At 58.9% G+C, this 27,413-nt stretch overlaps 4 protein-coding genes across 4 annotated transcripts; 1 reads left to right on the forward strand and 3 right to left on the reverse strand.

Moving 5' to 3' along the window:
• Positions 1 to 2,010, reverse strand: VOLCADRAFT_88255 (uncharacterized protein; the record flags this gene model as incomplete). The annotated part of the gene is made up of 4 exons (XM_002947995.1): positions 1 to 644; positions 838 to 955; positions 1,294 to 1,667; positions 1,959 to 2,010. The coding sequence occupies 4 exons, from the start codon at positions 2,008 to 2,010 to the stop codon at positions 1 to 3; spliced, it is 1,188 nt and encodes a 395-aa protein (XP_002948041.1).
• A 459-nt stretch (positions 2,011 to 2,469) lies between these two features.
• On the reverse strand, positions 2,470 to 10,396 carry VOLCADRAFT_103670 (uncharacterized protein; the record flags this gene model as incomplete). The annotated part of the gene is made up of 15 exons (XM_002947996.1): positions 2,470 to 2,630; positions 2,967 to 3,065; positions 3,221 to 3,534; positions 3,824 to 4,080; positions 4,338 to 4,472; positions 4,770 to 4,922; positions 5,225 to 5,396; positions 5,716 to 5,900; positions 6,203 to 6,328; positions 6,613 to 6,766; positions 7,628 to 7,782; positions 8,029 to 8,169; positions 8,472 to 8,663; positions 9,687 to 9,938; positions 10,310 to 10,396. 15 exons carry the CDS (start codon positions 10,394 to 10,396, stop codon positions 2,470 to 2,472), a joined length of 2,583 nt encoding a protein of 860 aa, XP_002948042.1.
• Positions 10,397 to 11,022: 626 nt separating this feature from the next.
• Positions 11,023 to 15,842, forward strand: tubH (Eta tubulin; the record flags this gene model as incomplete). Its single annotated transcript, XM_002947844.1, has 9 exons — positions 11,023 to 11,043; positions 11,209 to 11,436; positions 11,917 to 12,024; positions 12,100 to 12,390; positions 12,801 to 12,989; positions 13,616 to 13,784; positions 14,397 to 14,567; positions 15,295 to 15,409; positions 15,734 to 15,842. 9 exons carry the CDS (start codon positions 11,023 to 11,025, stop codon positions 15,840 to 15,842), a joined length of 1,401 nt encoding a protein of 466 aa, XP_002947890.1.
• A 1,910-nt stretch (positions 15,843 to 17,752) lies between these two features.
• VOLCADRAFT_88258 (uncharacterized protein) lies at positions 17,753 to 27,413 on the reverse strand (the record flags this gene model as incomplete). Its single annotated transcript, XM_002947997.1, has 13 exons — positions 17,753 to 18,289; positions 18,406 to 19,307; positions 19,611 to 19,830; positions 20,089 to 20,451; positions 20,882 to 20,939; positions 21,579 to 22,747; positions 23,172 to 23,672; positions 24,045 to 24,330; positions 25,194 to 25,305; positions 25,644 to 25,881; positions 26,078 to 26,380; positions 26,651 to 26,719; positions 27,129 to 27,413. The coding sequence occupies 13 exons, from the start codon at positions 27,411 to 27,413 to the stop codon at positions 17,753 to 17,755; spliced, it is 5,043 nt and encodes a 1,680-aa protein (XP_002948043.1).

A 27,413-nucleotide genomic window follows, 5' to 3' on the forward strand; every position in this document is an offset into this window, starting at 1 on the left:
CTAGGCCGCGGCCGCAGCAGTCTGATCGTCGGACGGGCACGTCAGCGGCGCGACGTGGCGCACATAGCGCCCGTTGAGTGCTAGCGCCAACAGGTCCTGTTCCTCTATGAACCACACCTCCCCAAACTGCGCCCGCAGACCGCACAGCGTCGCGCTCAGCGCATCGACCGCAGCTACAACTGCCTCGCTCCGAAGCTCCGTCACGTTGTACGACCCGCCGCTGCTACTGGAAGTCGTTTCCAGACCTTCCGCCGCAAAAAGCCGCCGGCCGCTGCCACTGCCACCGCCGCCCCCACCGCCGCTGTCACCTCCAGAACCAGCGCCAGAGTCGCCGATGGAGGTAAGCGATCGAAGCTCCCGACCGCTTCCCACGATGCTGGCAACCTCGAGGTGCTGCGTGGAGCTCGTGGTGGTGGTGGTGGTGGTGGTGTCGGTAATGACGGCGGTGATGGAACCCGGAGACGCCGACGCAAACCTGGGTGGGGGCTTGAGTAGTCGTGCCACAGTGGTATGCAGCATGGCGGGCTCCTTGACCATCTGGGCCTCCCGCGGGGGCGCGTTGGGCAGAGCGGCACCCAGCGCGGCGCGTAGCAACGCGGGCTCGCCGCCCTCCGGCAGCACCTGCCAGCACGCCACCACCACACCTGCGTGAGCGGACAAACACCGGCCAGTTAGTGCAGTGCAGCACCCACAGCTGCCGCTGCTGCTGCAGCAGGAGCGGCGCGGGAGGTGTGCTTGGATGTGAATGCCGCGCATGGTCGCATACCCTGCATGATTTGATCCGATACGGCCGCTGTTAAGGAAAGAGTAAAAACATGTCCGGCCACTGATTCCCACCTGTGCTTGTGATCACCACCCGATCCAGTACTGCATTGATGGGGCAGGTGGACCCGCACACCGCCCGAATACTGCGCTCTTCCTCTGCGACCACTTCAGCGCTGGCGTGGATGGGTTTCTGATACGGAGGTCGAGCAGACGGCGGGGTGGGAGAATCAGGCGTGGTGCATTTTGGGGAGTTGGGTCGGGGGCTGTACGTGCCTTCTGCCGTGCGTGTGTTTGGTTGACGAGCCATAATCGGATAAGACTAAAGGGCGGATTTTGCGGAGCGCAGCCGGGACATGCACTATTGCCTCCCTGCATCAAGCCCCGTGCACCAGCACGCAATAAGCGGCCAGCAAAAGCAGCAGCAGCAGCAGCAGCAGCAGCATGCAGTAAGGGGCGAGTAAAGCAGAACTCGAGCACGTTGCTAACGGAACCCGCCCATCCCCCCCAAAACCCCCACCCACCACCCACCACGTGGGAGGAGGCGTGGTAGAGGGTCGCATGATACAGCGCATCGTCCTGGAGCCAGATGCTACCCTCCGGCAGCACCGGCAGCAGAAACTGCCGCACAGCATCACGGATCTTGCCCGCCGCAACATTGTCCCGCAGCGGCAGGATCATGGCCCGCACCGGCACCTCCAGGGGGTGCAAGATGGGCGTGATGAGGATGCGGTTGGACCGGGAGTCTGGTGTGACTTTGAACAGGTCAGCCTGAGTGAGGCCTTGCGTGATGACGCCCCCCAATTCCAGACCCTTGCGCCTGGAACCCGCGCCCATGGCCTCGTACACACGCCGGCGGTCCATGGAGTACTTGCTGACGGAGAGGCGCATGGACCCCGTCTCACCTGCGGTCGGTGGTGGAATGAGGGACAATGGGTTGCGTGTGTGTGCAGAGAGGCAGGATGGAGAGGATGGCCACGGAACCTGCAAGCCAAGTGCACACCTAATGTCGGCTCGGCAAGGAAATGAGACGGAATTTATGCAAAGCTGCCCTCAGCTGCCGCTGAGGGGGACCGAAGACTGAGAAGGTTCGTGCCAAAACCTAGAACCCCCCACAGCAGCACTTGTGCCCTACACGATCTCCCCCGGGCCCCAAGTGCGGTAATAGATTATCCCCGGCCAAGTTTTCGACTTACCAAAGTCCATCCCCAATGCTGCCAGTCGCTCGCTGCAAGTGTGCAGGTCCATAACGCTGTCTGGCAACTTGGCATGGTGAGAGTGTCGCTTGATTGCACCACGCAAGCCCCTCGCAACTGATGGGATTTTGCTATGAGTCAGTATTTTTGCCGCTGACCTTCACAAAAATCCTCAATGGTTTTAAAGATGCCTTACCAAAGTACATCAATGGCACTGCCAGCACCATTGCCAAAGCAAGTCCATAATCCTGAAGTCCTTGCAGTAATCGTTTCTCCGCTAAAGGAGCGCGACGGCGACCAACAACTGCTCCATCGGTGTTTCCAACGACGTCTACCGAGTGGTGGTGGGTGCGATGCATTTCTTTAATATATTACTTATGTCCGCATTCTTCCAGATATCCTGAAAACATAGATTAATTGGGAAAGGAGCTGGACCGTAGCGCAACTCGACGCTAAGTTTGAGATTGTTAAAGCAGAATCACACCAACTGAGCTAAGTTTAATCATAGATATCAGCTGTACACCGAATTTGCGCACAGCACGGAAAACTTCCTGCAGAGCTGCTGTTTTATCTGTTGCTTCCGTTGCTCCGGAGCCAGGATAACTAACACGAATGCAACTACCACGGCATCTGCAACTCTGCACTCCGCAAAGACATTAAGGCAGAAGCCGCCTGGACAGGAGTCATTTAACAACAGAAAGACTCGAGGTTCCTTCCCAGGTTAGTGTCAATACCCGTTGCAAACCCACGGCACCGCCGAAGGATGCTGAAGCGGACGCCGTCACGTCGGCCCCAACAGCGTGACCACACAATCGGCATACTTTTTACCAATTGAAACTATTGTAAAATTATAACGACACCACGAAAACACGTCCGCCTGCCGGTCCAGTAGTGTCCAGACTTACGTCCTCCGTACGCCTCACGTACGCTGTTTCTTCATCCGCTCCCCTCCTCCTTCCGCCCCTCCCCCCCCTTCCTTCCCTCTCAGAGCCAAACCCGCTAGCGAACCGAATACGGCAGCCGGTACAGCCTTCTGCGCCACGTCCATATCAGCCGCAGCGCCACCATCGTCGTCGTCCGCGTCGAGGTCGATCTCCTCAGGGTTGGCTGCACCAAGCACACAGTTAAGACAACTTTAATTGCAGCAGAGCACAGCTAATTTCCGTGTAGCAAACGTTCCAGCGCAGGTCAGATCAACTGCGCTACTTCATAACAACCATAATTCCCAGCAGCTATTGACACACACCACAGGCGAAACGCACCTGCAGCTGGCGCCTTGCGTTGGGGCTGAGCTCCGTCCGCAGCGGTGCCATCCTTTTCGCCACCCTGTTGGATGACCCCGGCAGACACGAAGCCCGAAAGGGCCGTCCGTCCCGACGACCCAGCGCCCCCTGCGGCTGCGCCCAGTCCCATCGCCGCCACTGCTTCCGCCTCGAGCTCTGCCATGGCGTCGACACCCTCACGGGCCCGCTTGGCGCCTGCCCCAACACCCGCCTCCGCCTCGGCTCGAGATGTGATGCGCGCGGCATCTACAATTGAGTTGATCTGCATATGGCTGAAGCTCACCTTGACGGACCTGTTCATCAAAAACATGGACAAGAAAAACATCTTAGTGGGTTGGCCACATGAAAACGGCTAGCGTGGCCCCTTGCTTACCTGAGCTGCTAATTGTACATATGAAAAGCAAAGAAGGCCGACAGTACGATTTGCAGCGAAAAGGCAGGAATGCAATGTGCTGATGTTCCGGCAATGCCTTAGCGGGTCATCACAATAATCTCCGCCACAGGTGCCCGCGTTGCATGCCGCTTCGATAGCGAGCGCCGTCGGGAGCTCAGACATGCCAGAAGCCTCGCCTCCGCTCTTACCTGAGTATCCGCATCATTTCCTTGAACGTGTCTTCGTTGCCATGCCGCACCTCGAATGCGCGCCACGCCGCCCAGTAGTCGGCCGCGCGGTCGGGGTGGCTGACGGCTGAGCCGTGCACGTAGATGGCACGCGCGCGATCGATCTCACCCAGCTTGGTCTCCAGCGCGGCGTAGCGCATGCAAAGCTCGCGAACGTCATCGTCGGAAAGGTCGTTAGGCGGCTCGGCCTCAATGGCCGACTCGTAAATCTCACGCACCTACGGCAGGGAACGCACAAGGGATATACCAGCGACATATTTCGCTACAGGCACCTCGCGGGCACACCTGCTCTAGTCCTGCTGCATCCTCTCTCCGCTGTCTGACCCGGAACAGAGAAAGTACCAGGGCAGGAGTAGTTGCGGCCAGGTAGCGGAATGAGCGTGTGGATTTTACGTTGTCAGGCACAACGACAATCACAAGGAAGCGGGGCCAAGCTTGCCTTGGCGATGCCGAAAAAGTCCGAAGCGCGGCTGACGTAGATGTCGATAATGGCCTTGCGCTGGTCCTTGGGCACCGCCTGCAGCGCCCGCGCGTAGATGTCCATGGCGTGCCGGGCCAGGCCGTGTGTCTCCTCCAGCTTGGCGTAGTCCAAGTAAAGCGACTTGCAGTCCTGCAGCACGGGTCAGGACCACAAGTGTTTAGGATTATTAGCTCGTTACCCGTAGGTTACAGCGCACCGCGGAACTACAGTTCTTGCCCACACCCTTTTTGCAGGTCATATAGCTCACAAATGGAAGTGGTTACGCACGCTGGGTAGGATAGTGCGCGCGGGGCAGCCAAAACATAGAATGCGTGCATGTCGCCATGGCGGTCAAAACAACTGTCGCCAACCGTCAGCTCACGGCTGTTGGCACCATAGTTATTTCAAGTCCCATGTGCACCCAAGTCCCATGGGGCCTCCTCTTACCTGGGCCGGCGCGTCCTTAATGGCCTGCTCGTAAAGGTCCCGAGCACGCTCTAGCTTCTTGCCGCCGTAACGATCCACGAAAGCCGCCAGATAGGCTGACCAGATGTCCTTGACGTGTGGGTACTTGAACAATGCAATGCCCCGTTCATATACCTGTGGATGGAATGCAGTCCATGCAGACATTTCTCTACAACAGGATGAAGGCTGTGACGCCTATAGAACGTGGCCAGCGCCTCAACCAGCAGCGCAGCATTTGCCTTGCGCTCACGTGCAGGCAAAGCTTTGCCGCCGCCTGAATCCCGCGATGCGTATCTCCCTGAAGCTTCGCCTGTCCTATCGTCGCGTGTGGCGTCTTGCAAATGGACCGCGCCTGTGCACCACTCGAGCCTAACGTACGTCCCACTTCCTGCACTTATGCCAGCCTCGCCCCTGCACACCGTCCTGCCATCCCCCACCTTGAAGGCGTCCTCAAAGGCCTTTTGCTCCGTGAGAAACAACGCGTAGTTAAGGATGACCTGCGGCGTGGCAATGCGCAGCTCCAGGATGCGGTCATAGGCCTCGCATGTGGACTCGCGTGTCCCCAGGCTCTCCTCCAGATCCGTGTGCATCAGGTGCAGCTTTAGATTCCTGTGCACACATGTCGCCCCACGGCATGGGAACAGTAGGGCAATGGAGCAACAGACAAGGGCAACCAAGCGCCGGCGTTAGCTATAGGTGCGGACACGAGGACATCCTGCGCAAAGGGTGAGGAGTATATGCATACATGTGCGGTTCAAAGGGCTGACGCGTCGCCTCCAAACCGCATCCGGCTCGGCACCTTCGCGCATGCGCCTCTTAATTTGAATTGCCGCCGTCAAGTCGGCGCCAAAATGGATTTAAAGACGAACCAATGGCGCTGCTCCCAGGACGCTCCTCCCCATCGCCAAGCCTGTAAGCTCAACCTCACCTGTAAACGCGGTCCTGCACAGGTAGCGCACGTTCCTCCTCCTGCGTCATGCGAGCTGGTCGCGGCGGTGGCGTGAGCACCCGCTTGACCAGGTCCAGGGCACGCTTAAAGTTGCTGTGCCGAAGCTCCATTTCCACCCACTCGCACCACACCTGCGCCAGATCGTCCACGTACTTGTAGCGCGCCTGCGACCAACGGGTGGCATAGCGCAGAAAGGGCCATCGGGTGCAGCTAGTAACGCAGGCAAAGGGAAGGTGTGGCCAACTGGCGGTTGCGCAATGCTCGTCATCACTCCGACAAGGCAATTGACATGAATGGCCCAGCTAGGCATCCAGGAGAGTCTTGCTTCCTTCTGCGATTAGCATCCAGAGCCGGACCGGCACTCGACCATTAAAACAGGATTCCTCGGTTCTATATGCATGGCCCCGGCAAGGTCTACATGACTTGCAATGCTCCTAGCCATTGTTTTCGGGGGTACACACCGCACCTCAGTCGCTTTCTGGAAGATGATTCTGGCGTTGGGCACATCACCATGACGCTCGTAAAATTTGGCGAAAGCGCACCACAGGGAATGCGGCTTCCCAGTCGCCTTGTCCGGGTCAACGGTGCGAACCTGGCGGCAACAGCGACAACAGCAGATCAGCATGTACCCGACAGGAAAAACCACAGCCACTCCCTGATCACGCCACGCGTAGCGGAACCCGAGGCAAGGAGTCTTCCTAAGATCGCGCCAAGACGCCAATGCCCAAAATGAAGTGGAAACCACTTTGTTATGCCATACATTAACACATCAGCAGAAAACCGCCCCGTGCGAATCAGCAGAAGGGGACAACAAGCTTGCACTGCTACATGCCCTCGTCTCACATCCTGTGTCCCCCATGCCCACGCCTTGCATACCGCTTCCGTGTACGTGAGGATCTGCTTCGTTGGCTTCCCCTCGAACAGTTTCACTCGTTTGTGCCACTCCGCCACGTTGTGAGGGTTCTGCCGGAGGATGACGGAGGACAGCAGCTCCGGGCGGCGATTCATGAGGTGCTCCAACCGAGCCAGGCTGCGAACACAGACGCCGGTGTAAGAACAGGCCCAACAACAGATACATGCGTCGGACCATCCACCCAGTCCTTTCATAAAGCGCCAATTGTGCAGACGCGTGCATTACATACCCGATAAGCCCACGCACTACAAGGCGGCGAGGCAGAAAGGCGGCACCGGGCGAATACTATGCCAGACGGAAAGCAAGATGCATCGTCTCATGATATGCAGTGGACAAAGCTGCAATCCCTCAAGGCCGGTGGAGGCTGATTGCATCCGTACGCGGCGCCCTAGGAGAACCATGTCGAGAAACGACATTGTCGAAGGAAATCGATATCGCTTCCCAATTTGAAACGTCTGCTGCATCCCATGCACTGATGCGTGCAGCGCAATCCTGGAAGGCTGTGGGATATGTATGTAGCACACACGGGTACATCGGGTACGCCAGGGAGCGTAGCAAATGCGGCGGCATTTCGTTGCTCTGCGGTTTTGCACGTGGCGGCTCAGCGGGCATGCTCAGCGCCCAGGAAATTTGTCGTCAGACTTTGGTGTCCGATATCGCTTTTCATTTGGTAATCATAGCCGTGCTGCATTCGCAGTCCCGTGCCGTGCCGTGCATTGCCGGCGGGGTTACGGTGCGAACAAAAGTACACTGTATGAGGCAATGGCCACGGCGTTCCCTTGCCCAGGGGAGTCGAACGGGTTTAGGCGCAGAGCGGCTCAGCGGGCATGCTCAGCGCCCAGGAAATTTGTCGTCAGACTTTGATGTCCGATATCGCTTTTCATTTGGATAATCATAGCCGCCTGCTGGCCCTACAGCGCTCTACAGCGGCTGCACTGCAGAGTTCAATTTGCCAGGCAGCAGCCGACCCGGCCTTACCGCAAGTCTACGTCGTTGCCATCATCCTTCAGCAGAAAGTCCGCCCCGTCGTCATCGTCAACAGCCATGCCGTCCTCATCATCTTCTGCCAGCTGCTCCATGCTGGCTGACAGGAGGCTCTCCTCAAACTGCAGGTCCAGGGGCTCAGTCAAAGGCTGCGCTATGTACGGCCGTCACAACCATGCAGGGGTCCCTATGCCGTGGGAGCTGCACGAGGCAGTCGGAAATGCGCGGAGCTGCACCAACTAGGGGACGTTGCAACACCAACAAGTCCACCTGTTGCACTGACAGGGGCTTACATTACCCGGCTTCCATGAAAAATGCAACGAAGCGCCACACTAGCTTGGTTCCAAACCCGTGAACAGCACTGGCCAGCTCCCAAGCGCATCCGCCGGGCTCACCTGTGTATACGCGTCGTAGATGAGGGAGAAGTCGTGGACGGTCAGCACCGAGCAGAGGCCCTCTTCGTAGACGTCCCGCGCCTTCTCGAACATGCTGCGCCGAATGTAAAAGTCCGCCAGCGACGTCCACAGCCGACCCACCTGCGAACACCCAAGGAGAGATGCCGGGTTCCTAACTTCGCAGCAAAGCGAGAGAGGCGCCAGCCGTTAGCGACGTACGAGAAAGCACGCAGTCGCAATAGTCGTTGCATGCTAACGCGCTTCCGACGCGCCAGTTCGCCATCCCTGAGTTCAATTGATATCAATATTGGACCCATGGGAATCTCGACCTTGCCCTGATCACAGACCTTCGCAAGCCGCAAAATACACAAGTATGCATGGAGATAGGGGGATGCCACACCGCAACCCGTTCCCCCAAGTCCCATCGCAACGCACAACCTTACCTCGTCCGTGAAGCGGCGAATGCCGCCGCGCAGGATGGCGTCCACCCGCATCCCCGAAACGTCCTTGGGGTGCTTTGTGATGATGTCGCATAGCTCTAGCCATAGAGCATGCTTGCTCTTGCCCTCCAATGACCGGAACGTATCGTCGTTCAGCAGCTCCGCCAGTTTCTGGGCAGCCTCCTCCCAGCGTCCCTAAACATGCCGCCAGCCAGGAGGACCAACGTAGGCAACGGAAGATGGGTAAAGGAGGGTTCGGCCTAAACAGTACGGTGTATCGAGACGCTAAGCTGCATGTGTCCGTGATGTGTCATCTCATATGGATTAGCAGGTTAGGGGGTTAGCAGGCTATAAATTAACATGCTTGTGAAATCTGCTGGCCACCCCGTATGCATCCAATAGCCGTGAGGCTTGGCAACTGCGTTACTACGTCCCCGAAGAACCCGGCGACCGCTCAGTTTTTGGCACTCTATTTTCACCTCCGTCGACGGACAATTGGTTCGCCGTTTCTTGATGCATCATTTCCTGAAAGCCTGAGACAGCATGCCACTGATGCTACCACATAAACGGACCCCATGGCCCCCATGGCCCCATGGCCCCCATGGCCCCATGGACCCCATGGCCTTGTGTAAAGCAGACAAGCACCTTGGGGAGATGTGGGAACCTTTCTTCTTAGTTGGGATTCACAAGCAGCAAAATGCCTTAAGACTCCTGCCCACATGTGCGCTTGTGTAATGCATGACTTGCCTTAGCTTTAAGATACGCTATGTACTCCTCTGCGTGGGTGGGCTCCAGCTTCAGATATCGCCGGTACAGCCGCACGGCGGTTTCGACAGGGATACCAGACGAATGGATGAATTTCTGCGAGGGAGAACGAGTCACAAAGGAGCCCACGAGTCAGCTCAGGTCTGTGACCGCAGTGTTGGACGCACTACAATTACAGTGAATTCCCCGACGCCTAGCCTTACTCGTCGTGTAATTGACCCCGGCATCCTGGATCCTGGGGGGCAGATACACTCCAAGGCGCTCCGTACCCTCCAAGCAGGCATATGCTGGTGGCCCGGCTCGCTACCTCTGTACCAGCATGTCCCTTCCCGTGACTCGGGCACATCACGTATGGGTTAATAAGGCATTGCTGTGAGCCATGCTGATGGCTTGTGTTCCGCCATTTTTGGGGTGGTGGCAACCTGCACAAGGCCAGTTCCCCCACCGACTCACCAGGTACAACTGCCAGACGCGGTCATGCTGCGTAATGGGGAGCGAGGCAAGGGCCCGGTCAAATGTCCGCCGAGTTCGCGTCACAAGCCGTTGCTCCATTAATAGCTGCAAGTACTGAAGCCAAATCCGTGGCATTTTGTGCATAGTGACAAGGGCCCGTTCATACGTGTTGTTGAGGGCCTCGAAGGCCACATCGTCCGGTCGCAAGCCGCGGACAGCCAGCTGCCGCGCCGAAAGGTACGCATGCCATAGCTGCACATGGGGAAAAGCATCGTGCGATTAGGAAAGCCAGGCGCTGCTCGGAGGTCCGGACAGTTGTCGCGTCCCGTGGAGGTGTGTCGTTGAACACACGGCCGCCATAGGGGTCCATTTCATCCGGGCAGACCTACTGCAACACGGCACGGTCCCTAGGTATCCCCACCCAGGCCGCAATAGAGCATCACGTGGCATCTCGGCCTTACTGGTACCTTACGACCCCCGCGAGAGCCTACCCTCCCCTTGTATGTAAAGGGGGTTAAAACCAAGGATAGCTGGCAATCTGATCCTCGGGTTCCCCAAACTGTTCATAGCATGGCACAGAAGCGTTCTACTACATAGGAACAATAGTGTGCTGCGCAGCCCACATTGGCCGGAACATTGAGATCTCTGCTTTCGCACTGCGGCGCCCCACACCTTGTAGCTACCAGGAAGAGCTCGCAATGCCCTCTCATATAGAAGGTATCTTCGCTTTGGGCTGGCTTCCGTTCTGGCTTGTATGTACCGAATCCACATTTTCAAGTTGTAGGGATTACGAGCAAGCTCCTCTTCATACAAGAGATCCTCTTGTTGAGGCAGGAGGTCCTCCATCGCCCTCAGCTGCGCGCCTGAAGCCACGACGGCCATCCTGGACGTGTGCGGCGGCCGAAGCCGCCCCTTCCGTTACGCGGCTATGAGGACCGGCGGAATACTTAAGCGTGCCCGTGGGGCTCGAGATGAAGCACCAAAACCTACTTCTATTCGAGTGAAATTCTAGTTAGCGCTTATGCAGAGACAAGACTTTGTTTACAATACGAACTGTACACATTGTAACATGTTAGCGGCTCTTATGAAACGAAACAGCAGAAGAACTTGCGGTAACCCTTTTCCTTTCAACCAACATCGTTATGATTTCGTTAACCATAACCTTGTGCTCCAAGCGTTTCAGGAGAAATTGATATGATTTTTGAGCTTGCGGTCAGATAAGTCTTATTTTATGGCAATCCACATAAGAAGGCCGCTCAATGTCGATGAATGAGCTCGCAATGGCGAGGTTGCCACGTAGCTCCAACATGGAAACATAGTTGTTGACTTAAGGGCGATGCCAATAATAACTCTGCAAGTAAGAGGAAGGGGCATCGGTATGGAGCTGTAGAACAAGTTCGACGGCACTCGGCACTTGTCCACGTCCCCGTTCCCCGCTCCATAGCAACCAAGCCCCATAGCCCCCAGCCCACCCAATATAGCCCAATTCCCTCCACAATCCTCCTCTAATCCCTGCCCTTAGGTCGGCCAATGCGGCAACCAGGTCGGTCAGGTGCTGTTCGAGCGGCTTGCGGCCCAGTCGGCGGCTACTGCCGACCGCGCTGCTGATACAGAGATGTTCCGCTGGGGTCCCGACGGCCGCCGCCGCGCACGCTGCCTGCTCGTGGACACTGAGCCCAAGGTGGTCAACGCGGTGCTCGCTGCAGATCGCGAGGGGCTCTTCAGCAGGCAGCAGTGCTACATGGGCCAGGTGAGGCGTCAGGGCGGCACAAGAGCGGGCAATAGGCTTTGGGGGGAAGCCCGCCCTCTGTGTGGGGACCCGCAACCTGGGCGCCGCTGCGAACACCGCCTCGTACAGCGCACGGTGCGCACCCCACGGCCCGATGAATGCGGGTGCAAGCTATGGCCAGCAGGCACGAGGGATGACGTCTAGGGACTCCTGAAAACGTCCAGGCGGGTCTGGAGAATCCCAAGGAGCCTGTGGGTCCGGGGTGGGCTCAACCGCAAGGCCACGAATGCTCCTGACGGGAATGTTCCTATTGATGAGGAGAGATCAAGGTATCAAGCGAGGGAGGGAGGCAAAGAGGGATAGTGCTGCATATGGAAGCGCAGGCACCGGATGAGAGGCTCCTGCATAGCTGTGTGGATTTCCGTGTTCCGTTAACGTAGCCTCCTCCCATGCGCCTCCCTACCTGCACGGCTCCCTTGCCGCCCTGCTGCCATGCCGCAGTCTGGTCGCGGAAACAACTGGGCCTTCGGTTACAACCAGCTCAACGTCGGCAGCCAGACCAGCGGCTACAGCACCGCCACCGCCGCCGCCAGGCCCGTTTCCCAGCCGGTCCGCCCGGCCTCCGGTCCCACCGCTCTGGGCCCCGCCTGGGTATCCTCCACCGCCACGGAAGACCCCTCCCAGCTCGAGTTTCGGATCCTGGATCAGCTGTACGACGGCATACGGCGCGAGGCAGAGGAGGCCGACGGCTGCCCCAACTTCCTGTTGATCCACTCCTTGGCGGGCGGCTCGGGGTCGGGCATGGGCAGCCGGGTGCTGGAGCACCTGCGTGCGCAGTTCCCCCTGAGCTACATTGCGGCTGCGTCCGTGGCGCCCCGTGCCGCCGGTGACACACCCGTGCAGAGCCTCAACTCCGTGATGGCGCTGTCGTTCCTGCAGGCCTACGCGGACATGGTGCTGCTGTTCAGCAACCAGGTGGGGACGCATAGGTAGGTAGGCAGGTAGGTAGGTAGGTAAGTAGGTAGGTAGGTAGGCAGGTAGGCAGGTGTGGTGAGAGAAATGGGGAAATATCGCCTTTTTTTATCTCGCATGTATACGCGCCTGATGAAGTGCGCCGCAGGATTAAGAAAGGCAGGCAGGCAGGTAGGTAGGTGGGTGCCCATAGGACAGGCCGGGCGAGGACACAGCGGGGCCGGGATGGGAGGGGATGGGCTGCAGCTCTGCAACGACTGTGAGATCAGCCGGGCAGCTTTTCACCCGACTCGCAAGGCTGACCTCTCCTCTATAATTTACCAATTCTACCTTGTTGGGTCGTAGCTCGGTCCGGTCTTTGCTTCCCTACACTTCCCCCCCCCCATGACTGTCCCTTCCCTCCTGCCTTGCAGGACCTGATGGATGCGTGTCAGCGGGCCTCCGTAGCGGCACTACTGCCCGGGGGCGCCCCGGGGGGCCCTGGAGGCGCGGGCAGTGGACTGTCCGACATCAACCGGCTGGTGGCACACAACCTGACCGGGCTCCTATGGCCCCTCCACGGCTCGGACGCGCTGGGCGGCGTGGGCCGCATACGGGACGCGGTGGGGAGATGCGGATTGGGAACCACAACCCAATCCCGGTTGGGTGATGGGATGGAGCGGGATATGTTAGCATGGGCCGGATCAGTTAGAAGCTGGCAAGGCACACCGAGCAGTGGAAGGACGGGTTTCCTCCGTCAGTGATCCCTTCCGGAACCCCGATTGCTGCGAGCTGATACGTGCGGAACGGAAGCAGGAACAGGAATAGCTCTGAACTTTGGGACCCAATATGTGCACGGCTAGCCCCTTCTGGGCGCTTGCTACCCCGCAGAGGCCCCGCATCCCCGCATGACCGGCATGCCTGGTCAGGGCCTCGTTTGTATCGTCCTACCTGCCATTCCCATTTCCCGGTTTAGTAGTGGGGCCTGTGGCTGTCGCAGCATGTTTGTGCAACGCTCTACATGCGCGTCATACCTGACGGTATCGCTATCAAGATCTGGAAATGAAGGATTGTTCAGCTGGCACTCGCCTGGCCAGCACACAGCACGGACCGGTCCGCGGCTTACACCTCACTGCAACGCGGTATCGCGGGACGGTAGCCGGGAGGCCAGGGGGGGCTGGGCCTAGAGAGGACTCGAATGGCAAGACCGGGCCAGCCGCTCACCCGCTCGCCCCTCCCTCACGCGCAGGTATCCACAGTGGCCGCCGACCCCTGCACCAAGCTGCTGGAGACGTGGACGGTGCACAGCCACCCCAACGCAGCGGTCAGCGGCATGTGGGCGGACTCGTTGCGGTCGCTGGGTTCCATCATGCCGCGGGCGGACCCGCTGCGCAGCAACGCACCCATCACTACCTCGGGTGGGTGCGGCCACTAGCACTGGGGGATGGGGTGAGGTGCGGGGTAGGGAGGGTTTCGGGAGGTGGGGAAGGGGTAGGTAAGCGCAGCTAGGCCGTTGGAAGCCGTTGGGAGGTAGGGAGGAGCTGGCAGAGAAAGGTGTGGTGCGGGTGGAACCAGGAGGTGGTTGTAAAAGGTGGATTGGGAGGCTAGGGAGTCATGTCAGGTGGGTGAGCTGTTGGCCCCCGGGTAAATCATGCGCACGTGTGGTTGCGCGCAGAGGTCTCAGTGCGCGTCTCACGACATTCATGCACTCTGGCTGGATATGTACGGCAACCACGGTATGTACGGTAGTCTACTCTGTCGTAGCTGTCTGGCGGGATGCCATTCGCCCTGCCTGTCTGCCTGTCTGCCTGTCTGCCTGCCTGCCTGCCTGCCTGCCTGTCTGTGCGTAAAGCACACCACCACCGCAGCCGGCTACCATCCGCGACGATGGATCCTGCCGCTTGACGTGGATGTAGACCCTCAGCCTGCCTTCCCGCTGCCGGCGGCCCTTCGCGCGGAGTGCGTGCCTGCACTTTAAAAACTTCTCCACATACTGCCCAGTCCTGGGTCACATGCTCCCCACCTATCAGGCGCAATGCTGCTGGCGCGTGGCTACCCGGCCGCAGCGGTGCCGCCCAGCAGCACCGGAGGCAGCGCCCATTCCGCCTTGCTGGGCGCGTACGTCAAGTCTCTGGGCCCACACGGTGCTGCGCCTGCGTTACTCCCGGAGGTTAATCTGGTGCTGCGTTGTGGACAGCCAGGTATCGCACGGGGGATGTGTAAAATCGGGAAAGCTGCGCCCTCGGCATCCTCGTCCCCGTCGTCATTATCAACAGCTGGAGCGACATCCGCGAATAAGGCTTCAAGTGGGTGGCCTGCTTGGGGCTGAAGCCGCGTTGGTTGCGAGGGGATGAGGACGCGATGGATAAGGTGGAGAATAGGATGTGGGGTTGCATTACGTGGGTTCAAGGGAGTAGGAAACACTGGCTTCCCAAAGCAGCGAAGAATGAGGGGAGTAGCTGGGGGGCCCCGGGACCAAGAGCTGGAGCGGCGGCGGAGAGTCCGGAGGGCGAATGCTGGCTAGAGATGTGCGGCATCTCCAGCGAGTCCTAAGCCCAGATAATTTGAGCTTGTTGCCGAAACCCCAAGCAGGTAGTTGCTGTTGTCCCTCCGCTGGCTGGTTTAGGGTTTAGGAGGACGTATCAAGCCTGGATGAACTTGGCCTCGGGCCCACGGCTCGGGGCTAAGTGCGCGGTCCTGGCAAGGAGCAGGTATTGCATTGCCCCAAGCAAGTCCATGCGCTCTCCGCATTCATGCAAAACCGCCACTCACGTCCCATACGAGTGCGTCCCTAGGCGTCCCGTATTCCTTCCCTTCGCCCCCTTCCTGGCGTACTCACCACCGCATTCACCACCATCATTCCGTGCTTGAATGGCGGGGCCGGCGGCGGGCCCGCTCACACATCACACCGCCACTCGCCGCGTGCAGGTGCGACGAGCCCCAGTCTGACGATACTCAGCAACCGCTCCAACGTCATCGGACTGCTGGAGTGCACCGTACAGCGGGCGCTGGCGCTGTGCGACGCCAAGGCCTACTTGCACTGGTGCGCTCTCACCGGGGTGGTTGCAGGTTTGTTATTAGAGTTGTAGGGGGGCCACGGGGCCATCGATGTAAGTAAAGCCGGGCAGCCGGGGGCCTCTCTATTTCTTGTGTTCGCGGCTGCATATGACCTAAAGGGGTCCATTATATAACCAATCGGTGAGGAGGCCTCGTGTGGATGCGTACATTTCCACAAAGTCCCTCACAGCCCCTCGGCGTTGCACTCTCCCCGCGCCCACCGTCCATTCCCTCATAGCCCCACATAGTCCCTCACAACCCCTCGTGGCTGGCTGGCGGCCGTCTTCTCGTTGCATTATTCCGCACACAGGTACGCGCGCCATGGCTGCAGTGTGGAGGCTGTTCGGGAGGCGGCTCACAGGTTGATGGATGTGGCGGGCTGCTACCGGCAGGTGCACAGGCTGCCGTATGATACCTAGCGAACGAGAGGCCGAACTGAAAGATGGACGGATGGATGCTGATGCATGTGCGCATGAACGCGTCGGGTCGTGCCGACAGCTTGTGTATTCCACCAAAGGGAATGCACAGACAGGCAGATTTGCCGAGCAAGGCCCAAGATCAATGATAATGGATGGTTGTTCGAATCAGCTGTACAGCGGATCTGAAAGGGTCGTCAGTACATGACCGTCCTCCACGCCATACGAGCTGAAGCCGAGCGGCTCGGATCTGATTAGCGACCAGGTAGGAGTACGCGTGTGTGTATCACTGCAGCGGGGCGCTACTGGGGGAGTGGAGACGCCAGGGATGCCTGCGCGCACCGAGAGCGACTTACGAACGAAAACGCAACGAGGGCTACCCCAATTCGAGCAATGTGGTCGTCTTGCCCGACCATCCCGAGCTCTTCGAGCCAATGTGTAGTGCAAAAACTGGTCAGCCGTACCGCCTTGCAGCCTGGCCCGTGTTGATCAGCCGAGGCTCCCTTGACGTCGTACCGGTCACTAGTGGGTAGTGAACTCCGCGAGCCGATAGGCCGACAACTTATGGATGGTTGTGGGTTGGGTTGGGAAAGCGGGGAAGCCGAGGGAGGGAAGGCGATAAGTGTAGACCACTTCCCCCTGAAGTGCCTGGGGCGGGAAGATGACGGTACCAGAGACGGAACTATGTGTGTGTGAGCATGAATGTGCGAGAGTGTGTGTATGAGAGTGTGTCCACATCCATCTGCATACGCTTTACAAGGTCTGTATGTCTGTCATACTAGTTAATATGTGTTGTTGCGTTTACCCTCCAAAGGTGTAACGGGCCCATGCAGAGCCATGGGGGGACCCCAGGGACCAGCGCTGGCCCTACGTCCGGGGCATATTCACGTTCAGGCCCCAGGATGAATGCTCAGGTTGATGAATGAATACCTGAATCTTTAACAAATCCGCCATCCCACCGAAGAGAATTACGTTAAAGGGTGCATTGAACACGCACCCAGACATTATGTGCACATACAATGTGTCAGGTTGAAGCATGACACACTGCTCGCATACGTTGCCAGGGTGCCTTGAACACGACGGCTGCCCCAGCGGATTAACCACATGCCTCTCATCAAAAGAAAGACATCTGCAGCGTACTCCAGTGCTGATGTCGCTGCCAACGGGTAACTGCTATATACCCGTTGGCAGTAGATAGCATACATACATACATACACATACAGCATACATGCATATAAGCAAAGGCACGCAAGCAGTGCGCATTAGTGCAAACCAACTAAATGGCAAAGCCGTCCTTGCGCAAGTCAGCACAAGGCCAGAACTTTAGCGCACAGTGCGCACCCCTCTCCCATTCTTCTTTCCTAATCCTTTCCTTCCCGTAGTCAATGAAGTTGCGAGCTTATTGAGGAGTGCTACTTGCAATGCCGGTCTCTACAGAAACATTTTCCCAACAATCGTTATTGTAGAGCTCGCTTTCATTCACTGGGTCCCCCCTAGTTGTTGGAAAATGGTACACGACGGCGCAAGACTAGGCACACGATCATTTCTACGACAGCTAGACAAAGCGACGCAGCGGATTATTAGCCTACAAGAACAGTTCATTGCGACACCTGTCTTGTTTGTTGCTTGGGGGTTGGAACCCCTGCCGGGCAGCAGCATTTCTACACATGTTAATCCAACTAACGTAGCTCCACCTTCAACGTCTCCGGGCTCGTTCATTATGACAGCTTGACAGCTCACCCTTCCAAGCGAGTTTCGTAGAGCTTTTTGAACGCCTTTATTTCACCGTTACTTCTCCAGAATTCCTACCCTACCCATGCCAGTCCACGTCGAAGTAGTTAGCTCATACACTGCCGGAGTAGGCGCCCGCAAACAGCGCCCATTCGATCAATCACCTCACCCTCGCTGCTTATCTAGCCCTGTGTAGTGGCCGCCGGCGCCTTTCTGCTGGCAATCCAATACAGTTGCACCGATTTTGGGTGGGCAGCCCAGGCGCCATAGAACGTCGTCTGGCTGGTGATGGTGCTCCAAGCAGCGTCAGGGTTCAGCACTGCCCGCGCCATGGCCGGAAACTGCAGCCAGGCCGGGCTCAGCTGGCTGACTAGCTGGCTGACAGCCACGGGGTAGGACTCAGCCACCCAGTTGGCGCGGAGCAGCACCTCAGAGATGGGTGTGAAAGGAATGTACTGAATACCGTGGATTTGGGCAGGGTTGTTGCCAAACCATGTTGCATAATCTACCTTGCCATTCCACAAGATGCCCACCACCTTGTTGTCGCGGAAGGGGGATGGGTAGACAGGGGAGGAGGAGGGAATCTGCCAGTAGTGCTGCGCGCCGGATACTTCAATGGCCGTCAGCAGCTGGCCCCAGCGAGTCAGATCGGGGTCGCCCAGGACTCGCCCCAGCAGCGATACAGCATAGTACGAGTTTACGGCCTCAGAGGTTGACTCCTGTAAGCAATTAGGCCCACCCGGCGGGACAACAACGGGGGTTTTAGGGTTTTAGGGTTTTAGCAATTGGGCCCACCCGGCGGGACAGCAACGGCCCGCGAGGCATGAGGCCCTACCTGGTTCTTGGAGTCTCCAAATGCCAGTATGCCGCTCGCCCAGCTGTGACCGCCCCACCAGTCCATCATGCGAGCAAGTGGGAAACACGGGTCGTCTCGTCGTGGGTTGGCGTAGTCCCGCACCAAAGCCAGCAGCGACTCCCGCTTGCTTGTCAGCCAGCTAGGGTTGCCTTTGCCTAGCGCCGCGGCCGCATACAGCAGATAGCCGTAGTGATAGTGGTGGTCGTTGTACTCGCTGTTGCCAAAGTAAAGGCTCTTGTGCTCGGTGGCGTCACGGTATGTGATCAGGCCACCCCAAGTGGTGTCGTACACCAACGATGCCTCCGCCGCCGGGTTCGTGGTGATCCGCGCATTGACGTGGGTTGTCAGCAGCGACCGCAGCGATGACGCGGCATTGCGCAAGGCACTGGCGTCCGCCAGCGGCGTCGAGCTGTAGGCCGCCAGCTCATCAGCGATGACAGCCATGCGGCCCAGCGCCGCTAGATCACTGCTGCCAAAGTACGGGTCAGCGGCGGGTGCTCTTCCCTGCCAGCTCGCTGCATCGGCCTTGAGGGCTGCGATGACGCCGCTGAGCATGGTTGCGTTTGAAATGCCGCTTGGCGCATTCCAGCCAATGTCAGACAAATTGTAGCCCAGGTACCAGTCGCTGCCGAGCACGGGTGTCAGCGGGCCGCGCAGGTCGTCCATCGTGACGCTGCCGGCAGCAGAAACGGGCTGAGCTGAGGGGTAGAGCAGTTGTGTGCGGTGGTGCGGCATGGCCAGCATGAGTAGCTGGCCCTGGTTGGTACCGGACATGGAGGCGGTGGTGAAGGTCATGCGCAGGATACCCCTCTCCCCCGGGCCGCCGCTTTCGGTGGCGCTCTGGTAACCGAAACTGGCGGTGGCGCCGGTGGGATAGATGTCTGCAAGAAGGCACGGGGTGGGTGGCCGGGTGGCAGCGTTAAAGCACACGCTTTACTTTCTAAATTTATATTTAGGGGGAAAAAGGGTTCGGGACTCTAAAATAAGGAAGGAAGGAAAAAGGAGAGACTACGGGAGAGAAGACGCCAGCAGTCCTCAAGAGCGTCCTGCTCAACTATCGCCTGTTTCACGGCGATGATTTTCCCTCGACCAGGGTAACTTGCTTCTTATCAGGGCTGGGGGGAGGAAATCTTCAGGGCGGGTTCCGGAAGGCACGGAGAGCCCGACTGAATGCGGCCACCCACCCGCGTTCGCATCGTACAGTCGCTCCGCGTCGCCGGCGCTAGTAGCCGCCATCAGCGGCAGGCGGGAGCTGTACAGTACTGCGATCCGCATGACCCCGGTGAAAGGCGCTGACAGGCGAAGTGACGTTGCGTTGATGGATGCAGTCACCGAGCTGCTGAAATAGTACTTGAAGCGCAGGCCCGCGTTGTTCGCAACCTGGCAGAAGGATATACAAATCAGCTATCAGCAGAAGCCACCGGAGACAAGACAAGAAGTGCTCAACTTCTCTCGTCTCAAACTCAAAACTTGCGTCAACCCATTTCGGCATTTCAGCTGCCCACGCACAATCACGGTTTAAGGGCGACGGGACTAGGAGGATAGCGAGGACCGCAGTGTCCGTTCATGTCGTGCTCTGTTGTAACCACCAGGCGTCTTGACGTGTACCTACCTACCTACCTACCTACCTGCGGGGAAAGACAGATCCAACCCAGCACTCACCTTGAAGGTCCTGCCCGTGAAGGTGCCCAGACCCTCCACCAGCGGCGCATTGGCAAACTGCTCCACAAGCGGAGTCAGGCTGTTGTAGCGGATTGTAAGGAAGGGACAGCCCTGCAACATGGTGGCCCGCATGCTGCCTGGCCCGCCGCCGCTGACACCCCCCTGGCGCAGCCACTCGAACGTGACGCCCATCTCGTTGCCGTCCGCCACACTGCGCCCAGCCAGCCCCTCAGCCACCGAGATCCCCAGGTACAGGTCGTAGGCCGGCACGATGGCATTGGCCGCGATGCCCCACTGCACGCCGGGCGGCACCACCACCATGCGGTCGGACAGCGCCTTGAGGCGCCAAGGGTGCATCGCCACCTGGGCGCGAACAGTACGGAGGAGGCGCCGCCAGGAAACCGGGTGGCCGCGCAACGTGGAGCCGGCAGGAAGCTAGTTAGTTAGGAGGTTAGCTGGGTTAGTTTGGCCTTGTTGTTGAGTATCGAACGTGGAGCCGGCAGGAAGCTAGTTAGTTAGTTAGGACATTAGTTGGGTTAGTTTGGCCTTGGTTGAGCATGCATGCGTCCGCATTGGAGGAGGGCCGTATGGTTCCTGGGGACGCAGGGAATGAGCCCCTAGGTCCCTTTCATTCACCGCCGATGTGAAAGCCTGAACACCTCTTCAGTGGCGCAATGAGGTACGGTAGCACACAGACCTCGTGTGGTACATACACACCGTACTGCATGCGGCACACAGGGCTCAGTTGTTTCAAAGCATACGCACACAAACACACACACACACACGCACGCACCGGCTCCTCTCCCATCCTGAGGGAGTATTGCGACACATGCGTCCACGTGGACCACCAGCTGTTGGTGGGGAAGGGGAAGAAGCGGCCGGGGAGAGAGGGAACCCGGTCCAGACGTACTTCCGTCGTACCCATCCTGTAGGGGTAGCAGCACATAGGAGCGGCGGCAGCGGAGCACCCAGAGACGATAGACATGGGTTGGAGGACAAGGTGTTCGTTTCACTCGGTGAGCTGACAGGGGGATCAATGGCTGCAGCTCAGGCAGCGGGGACGAAACCCAGTCAGCAGTCCCCAAGAGCCCCAGGAGCTCCTAGAGATAAGCGGCGCTTTAGTGGCGAAAGGCGACCAGGTGGTGGGCGGCCAGGATTATCTATAGCGCAGAGTGTGCGTGCGTATGTGTGTGCGCATGTGTGTTTGCGTGCGGTTGCATTGGTCCCTCCCCAGCCACCCGCAATCTGCCGGTGGCACATCTAAAGCTGGAATACTGGAGTTCTGTGTACTGCTGTGCGTTGCGAGTGCAGTTAGGCCAGTGCACTGTCGGCCGGCCTGCCACCTGTTTTCCAAACATGTTACTGCTCCGGCAGCCCCCTAAATTTTGCAAATCAGCACAGGCAGTTGAATTAAACCCCTACGACAGCAAACTGATGTAACCTGCACGGGCCCCTCTTGGGGGTTTAGGGGTATGTCGCTCGACACCTACATGTACGTGTGGTAGGTGTTGGTGAAGTTGGTCAAGCCTGGTGGCGCGGCAATGCCAACCGCGGGATTCAGGGCTCTGTAAGCAATGTACGTTGACACGGGCGGAGGCGACGGCGGTGATGACGGCGGTGGTCGCGGCGATGTTGCCACCGGCGGCGGTGGCGATGCCGGCACTGGCGATGGTGGCCGGGGAGGCGGGGGCGGCGGTGGCCGGGAAGGCGGGGACGGCGGTCGCGATGCCGGCGTGGGCGGCGGGGGCCGGAAAGGCGGCGTGGGCGGCGGGGGCCGGAAAGGCGGCGTGGGCGGGGGCGATGCTGGTGGGCGCGGTGGAGGGGATGGCGGGGGAGACGGCGGTGGCCGGAAAGGCGGCGGGGGCGACAGCTGCGGTGGCGGGGACGGCAGCGGTGGCGGTGGTGGGGACGGCAGCGGCGGCGGTGGTGGGGACGGCAGCGGTGGCGGTGGTGGGGACGGCAGCGGTGGCGGTGGTGGTGGCGGGCGAGGGCTGGGCGGTAATGGACTCGGAGATAGGGGCGGCGGGGAGTTAGTGGGCGATGATCCTGACTCACGGGTCGCAATCCAGTACAGAATAGACGTCTTGCTGTGTCGCAATCCCTGACTGTCGGTCGCATCCACGGCATACGGTGGGCCGTTGGGCACTGCGTTCATCGCCACGTCCCAGGCACCAGCCCGGTCGCCGGCGGCTCCTCGCGCCATGGCACGAAATGCCTCCCAGGCCACCGTATTGGACGGACTGAGGGTGGCGTTGGCGACGGCCGCGTAGGCCTCAGCCATCCAGCCCTGCTGCTGTAGGAAGTCCGAAGCGCCCGGGAGGAAGGGCGCCCACTGCAGCCCGTACAAAACTAGCGGCTCCGGAAAAACGAGGCCGACCTCGGTCATGAAGGCAATGCGCGCCTGGTACACTTTACCCGGCACGCGCTTGCCGTCGTTGCCGTACCCATTGTACAGACGATCAATGCCGCCAGCGTCAGCGGCGACGAAGGTGCCCAAAGGGTAGGCGTCAGATCCGGCGGCGGGGATTTGCCAATACGTGCGCACAGAGCCAGCTTCTATGGCCGCCAGCACCTGGCCCCAGCGCTGAAGACTCGGGTCGCCTGTGGCTGCACCGAACAAGGCGATGCTGTAGTACGCGGTCACTGCGGTTCCAGAGCACTGCGCGGCGGGTTGGGAGAGGGGGCATGGCTCAACCGGGCTTCACAAGGCAGAATAGAGCGAGTGCTCGACGTTACGGCATCTTACGACAGGGCGCAGCTTGCGGGGGCGGGAGAGCAGATGAGTAAACGTAGTAAGAGCAAAGGAGGGTTGGCCAGGGGCTGTTAAGGTTACGGAACAGCGACAGCAGGCTGCTTATGCATGCTCCACATGAGGAAAAGGCTCTGAAGTTACGGCTGCAGCGGCTGGATCCAGATCCAAGATCTAGAAGCAGGTCGGACAAGGCGCAACGCAAGTAGCAGAAGGATTGTGTGCCGCAATGCGGTCGCAGTTTGGCTGTTCCGCGCACGTGAACGAATGCACAACACAGCGCTGGACGTCGCAAGCTGTAAGGCAAGTAGGCCACCGCAGCCAGGTACCGTACCTCTTGCCACTTTCCCCACGTCCAAACAGCACCGTCGATCTGAGCGTTAGCCAGGCCCGTCGCCCAAGCGTGGCCTGCCCACCAGTCCATGTAGCGTGCGAAGGGGAAGTATGGGTCACTCCTGTCGCTGCGGGGGTTGGCCACATCGCGCACCAGAGCCAGCACCGCATCGCGATTGGCAGCAGCCCAGACCGGATCCCCTTTGGCGACCACCGCGGCAGCGTAGATGAAGGGCCCATAGTGCGCCAGGTGGTGCCAGTAGACATTGTTCTTGTCCTCCTCGTTGCGGCCCGCAGCGGGGTTCACGGTATTTATCCAAATGGGGTATGCTGAAACGATACCGCCCCACTTAGCGTCGTACACAAGGCCCATGCTATTGGGGTTGGACGGCGCTAGCCAGACAGCCAGGTGGCTTGCAATGCGCTGCCGCAATGCCCAGGCGGCGTTGACCAGACGACTGTCGTACGGCACCAACTCAGCAGCGATTTCTGCGATGCGGCCCTGCGAGCAGGAAGCAGGGCGGTGCAAGGGGAACGGATAAGGCCCTTCCCCAGCCTTCTAGGCAGGGTTTTCGTATCCCTACCCCCCAACACGGCTCGCGTGTACCCTAATGTCCCAACTGAACGTCATCACAACCTCCTCGAAAAGCACGCGCAACAGACACTATTTGCAAAACTTGCGTCGGGAGGAATGTCGCAACTCTGGTAAAAATGCGTATTACAGGACTTCGAAGGACACTCAGGACGTGCGGATTGTGTGTCCATGCTTACATGCAAATATTATATCAGCCAGGGTATGCACAGCGAGAGCACAGCCAGCGGGTAAACACGGCCAGGCACGCAGGGCGTGCACGCATTTCCTCTGTGCACGCACCATATCGGCAAGAGCCTGAGAGACCTTGAACACCTGAGCACCATACAGGTTGCTGTTGATGTCGGTCTGCAGCAGCTGGTCGATGATGGGCGCAACGTAGGCTGGATCCTTGATGCCGCCAGGGGCAGACCATGTTATGTCGGGCATGGGGTAGGCCAAAGTCCAGGTGCTGCCCTCCACCGCAATCAGGTTGCCGCGAATGCCCTTGCAGGTTAGCTGCCCGGTGTCACTGGTTGCGGGGGGCTGAGGGCTTTCCAGGTAGCGGCGATGGTGGGGCATCGAGTACCTGTGCAAGGTGGAGAGGATAGCGGCCGCAGGATGCCGCAGCGAGGGCATAGGATTTGACATAGCCTAGGAGCCCAGCATACCTTGCTCTCCCACAAGCACATACTCCAACACAGACGTACGCACATACATACGCACTCACATACGCACAAGGACACGAAGGACTAGCTGAAAGGGAAAACAACACGACATCCCCCAATGCGTCACAGCCACAACTAAATGATAATGACTAACTGAGCACTACCTGGCAGGTCGCGACCTACTAAACGGACACGACCTCGCGGGATATGACCGAACAGGACATGATTGAGTAGGACATGAACGAGCAGGGCATGAACGAGCAGGGCATGAACGAGCAGGGCATGATGAACGGGGTATGAATGAACATCAGGACACGACTAACAAGGACATCAAGGGAGGACATGAACACGACCACACAGTACAACAGCGGGACGCCAATGATGAATGGGACACAATCCAGTGGTTACGACCGGACAGGGCACAATCAAATGGGACAGCGATAAGAGACAAACCGACGGTAAAAAGGACGCGACTAGTGTCCAACAACGGCAAGGGCTACTCAGCGCCTAGGGATGGGACGTGATAGCACAGAAATCGTGGAAGCAGGGAAAATAACCGACTTCAAACGCCAACCAGGTTTAGTTCAGACAGCTAGGCATGCAGGTGGTGCCGAGGCCTGGCGTTGGATTGGGCAGGTGCATCCAAAGAAGGAAACTTGCGCCGCTGGCTCAGATAGCCTTCAGCAGCCTTGCTACAGCACGCTGCAACTCCCAATCTGCCACATCCCAATAACCCGCCCGCAGCCCCTCCGTCCCCACAATCCCTTCCCAAAGCTATACCCACATGAGCAGTCCGGTGGCCGCGGGACCCCACATCGTACTTGTGTTGAACAAGTGCTGCAGAATGGCCCGGGGCTGGGCCACCCCGGTTTCCACACCCAGCTGCACCTGGCCACCTGCATCCATGCCAGAAGCCATTTGGAACCCAGGAGGAGCCACCGGACAGGCAGGCATACATGAACAACGTGGGTGTGCGTACAGTACGTTGGGCGGCTAGGTGCAAAGTGAAGCTTTAGGGATTGAGATGATGGACACGGCGATAATGCAACAGGCGGTGCCCGGTGCCTGTTATTGGCAAGGCCATTTGAAGTCAAGCGTGCAGGATCAACACGCTGGAAGCTTCTTTTGCGTTCACTTGACGAGACCAGAACTGCCATGCTACACAGCAAAGACATCGGCGCGAAAATGCCAAAGCCCGAAAACGTTATTGAGTACATGCGTGCGCTTACATTACCTGTGGCGTAAACGTTTGCATACTTGTCGAGCTGCGCCTCGAATGCAGCACTGCTGCCGTCCAAGGAGGCGCGGGTCCAGCCGTACGGTATGGCGAAGCGCGGCAGCAGCATGGCCACGCGCCACCTGCCCGAAAACACGGGGCCGGTGGCGCTGAAGTCCGTGAGCGTGGCGGTGATGGAGAGTGCCTGGGCGCTGGTGCTGTAGATCAGCCAGGTGAGCCCGCTGCCACAGGGCAGCTGGGAAGGGAAACGGGTACAACCGGGTAAATGCAAAGCAAGGGAGTGATGTCGACGAAGAGATGAAAAGAAGCACGTGACGTCAGACACGCCGAGGCCTGCATCTTCCTGGGGCTGCCACTGCCACCACCTACCACCGCCTCTGACTGCATCATTTCCGCATCCACTGCACAGGCCTTGGCTGGGTACTACATACCTTGAACTTGTTGTAGCTGTCCCCCGTGATGCTGGAGGGGGCTGGGCCCAGCCAGGGGTCGGTAGACGTCCGGAAAACTGGTGCAGAGGAGAGGAACTCCACTGTGACGTATGGGGAGCCTTGCAACAGCGTCGCACGCATGGCCACGGCGGCACCGCTGGCAGGGCGCCAGCGGAAAGTGACGGACAGCTCATCAAACGACTCCACCTCAACTACAGTAAGGCCACTGCCAGTGGTGATGATCACGTAGCGCTTGTATTCGTTCTTAATGCATCTTGAACCGGAACATTCCGGATCCCACGTCTATAGACAGCAGCAAGGGGCAGCAAGGGAAAAGCCTTGTCACCGGGGTACAATTCCCCTCTCCTTGCGATTGTGACTGTACAGTACAGTGTAACGGCAGCCGCATGGTGGCGACGTGGGTCGCTCCTTGCATTGGGACACTTTAGAACGAAATGCCCAACAGTGTGGAGTCGTTGCGACCCAAAACACGCACGTTCACATGCAATACCTGAACCCCCGCCATCCCGCGCCCTCCCCCGCGGTGAGAGGCGCTGCGCGCCGTTACCTCACCATGTCGTGCGGGGCCGCCATGCTCAAGCCCGATGACGTCACTTTTACAAGGTAGGGCTGCATATCAATCTGTTGAGGCGCACACAGTCATAGGGGCTGGTAAGCACGCGTGTCCTCATGCGGCAGATCTGAAGCACCGTGTGAGAGTACGTTTTGAGGATTTGGGGGGTTCACACGGCCTTCACTTGGCTCGAAACCAGGTTAGGCGGGTGGGGTAACAAGCAAACTGTGGGCCGTGGGCGGCTGTGCGGCCGCGATGCTCGAGTCCTAGTGGCCCAACGTTGACTCATCGAGATTGCGGACTTTTCGCACGCTAACAGAATGCATGCGCATTCACAACACTTAGCCTATTTATGTTGAACGGAGGGCAACACCCGAGGTAACCCTGTTGGATAACCATAGGGCCGTGGACTCTGTAGGTACACCTGCGGGACCAGCACGTGCTATAGATGCGGCCGCAATCAGACAAATAACTCACGGCGGTGGTGTCGCCGTCGTAGCCGTTCGCCTGGACCCAACTGGCCCACCATGCATTGGTGGGCGGGGCCGGCTGGCCCACTGGAAACATCCGGCTCACGTTCTCAACAGCAGGGTTGACCTTGAACGTTTGTGGGGGGGCTCCATTTGGGGAAAAGGTTGTATTTAGGGGCAGAAAGCTGAGGGAAGTCGCTAAACTGCTGAAGGCTAGCACAGCAAGCACTGACACAAGCACGTTCTGTGCCGTCTGACGTTCCCAAATTGCTGCGTTGGAGCGAACCTGCAT

This window comes from Volvox carteri (genome assembly GCF_000143455.1).
Source record: "Volvox carteri f. nagariensis unplaced genomic scaffold VOLCAscaffold_8, whole genome shotgun sequence".
NCBI lineage: Eukaryota > Viridiplantae > Chlorophyta > Chlorophyceae > Chlamydomonadales > Volvocaceae > Volvox > Volvox carteri.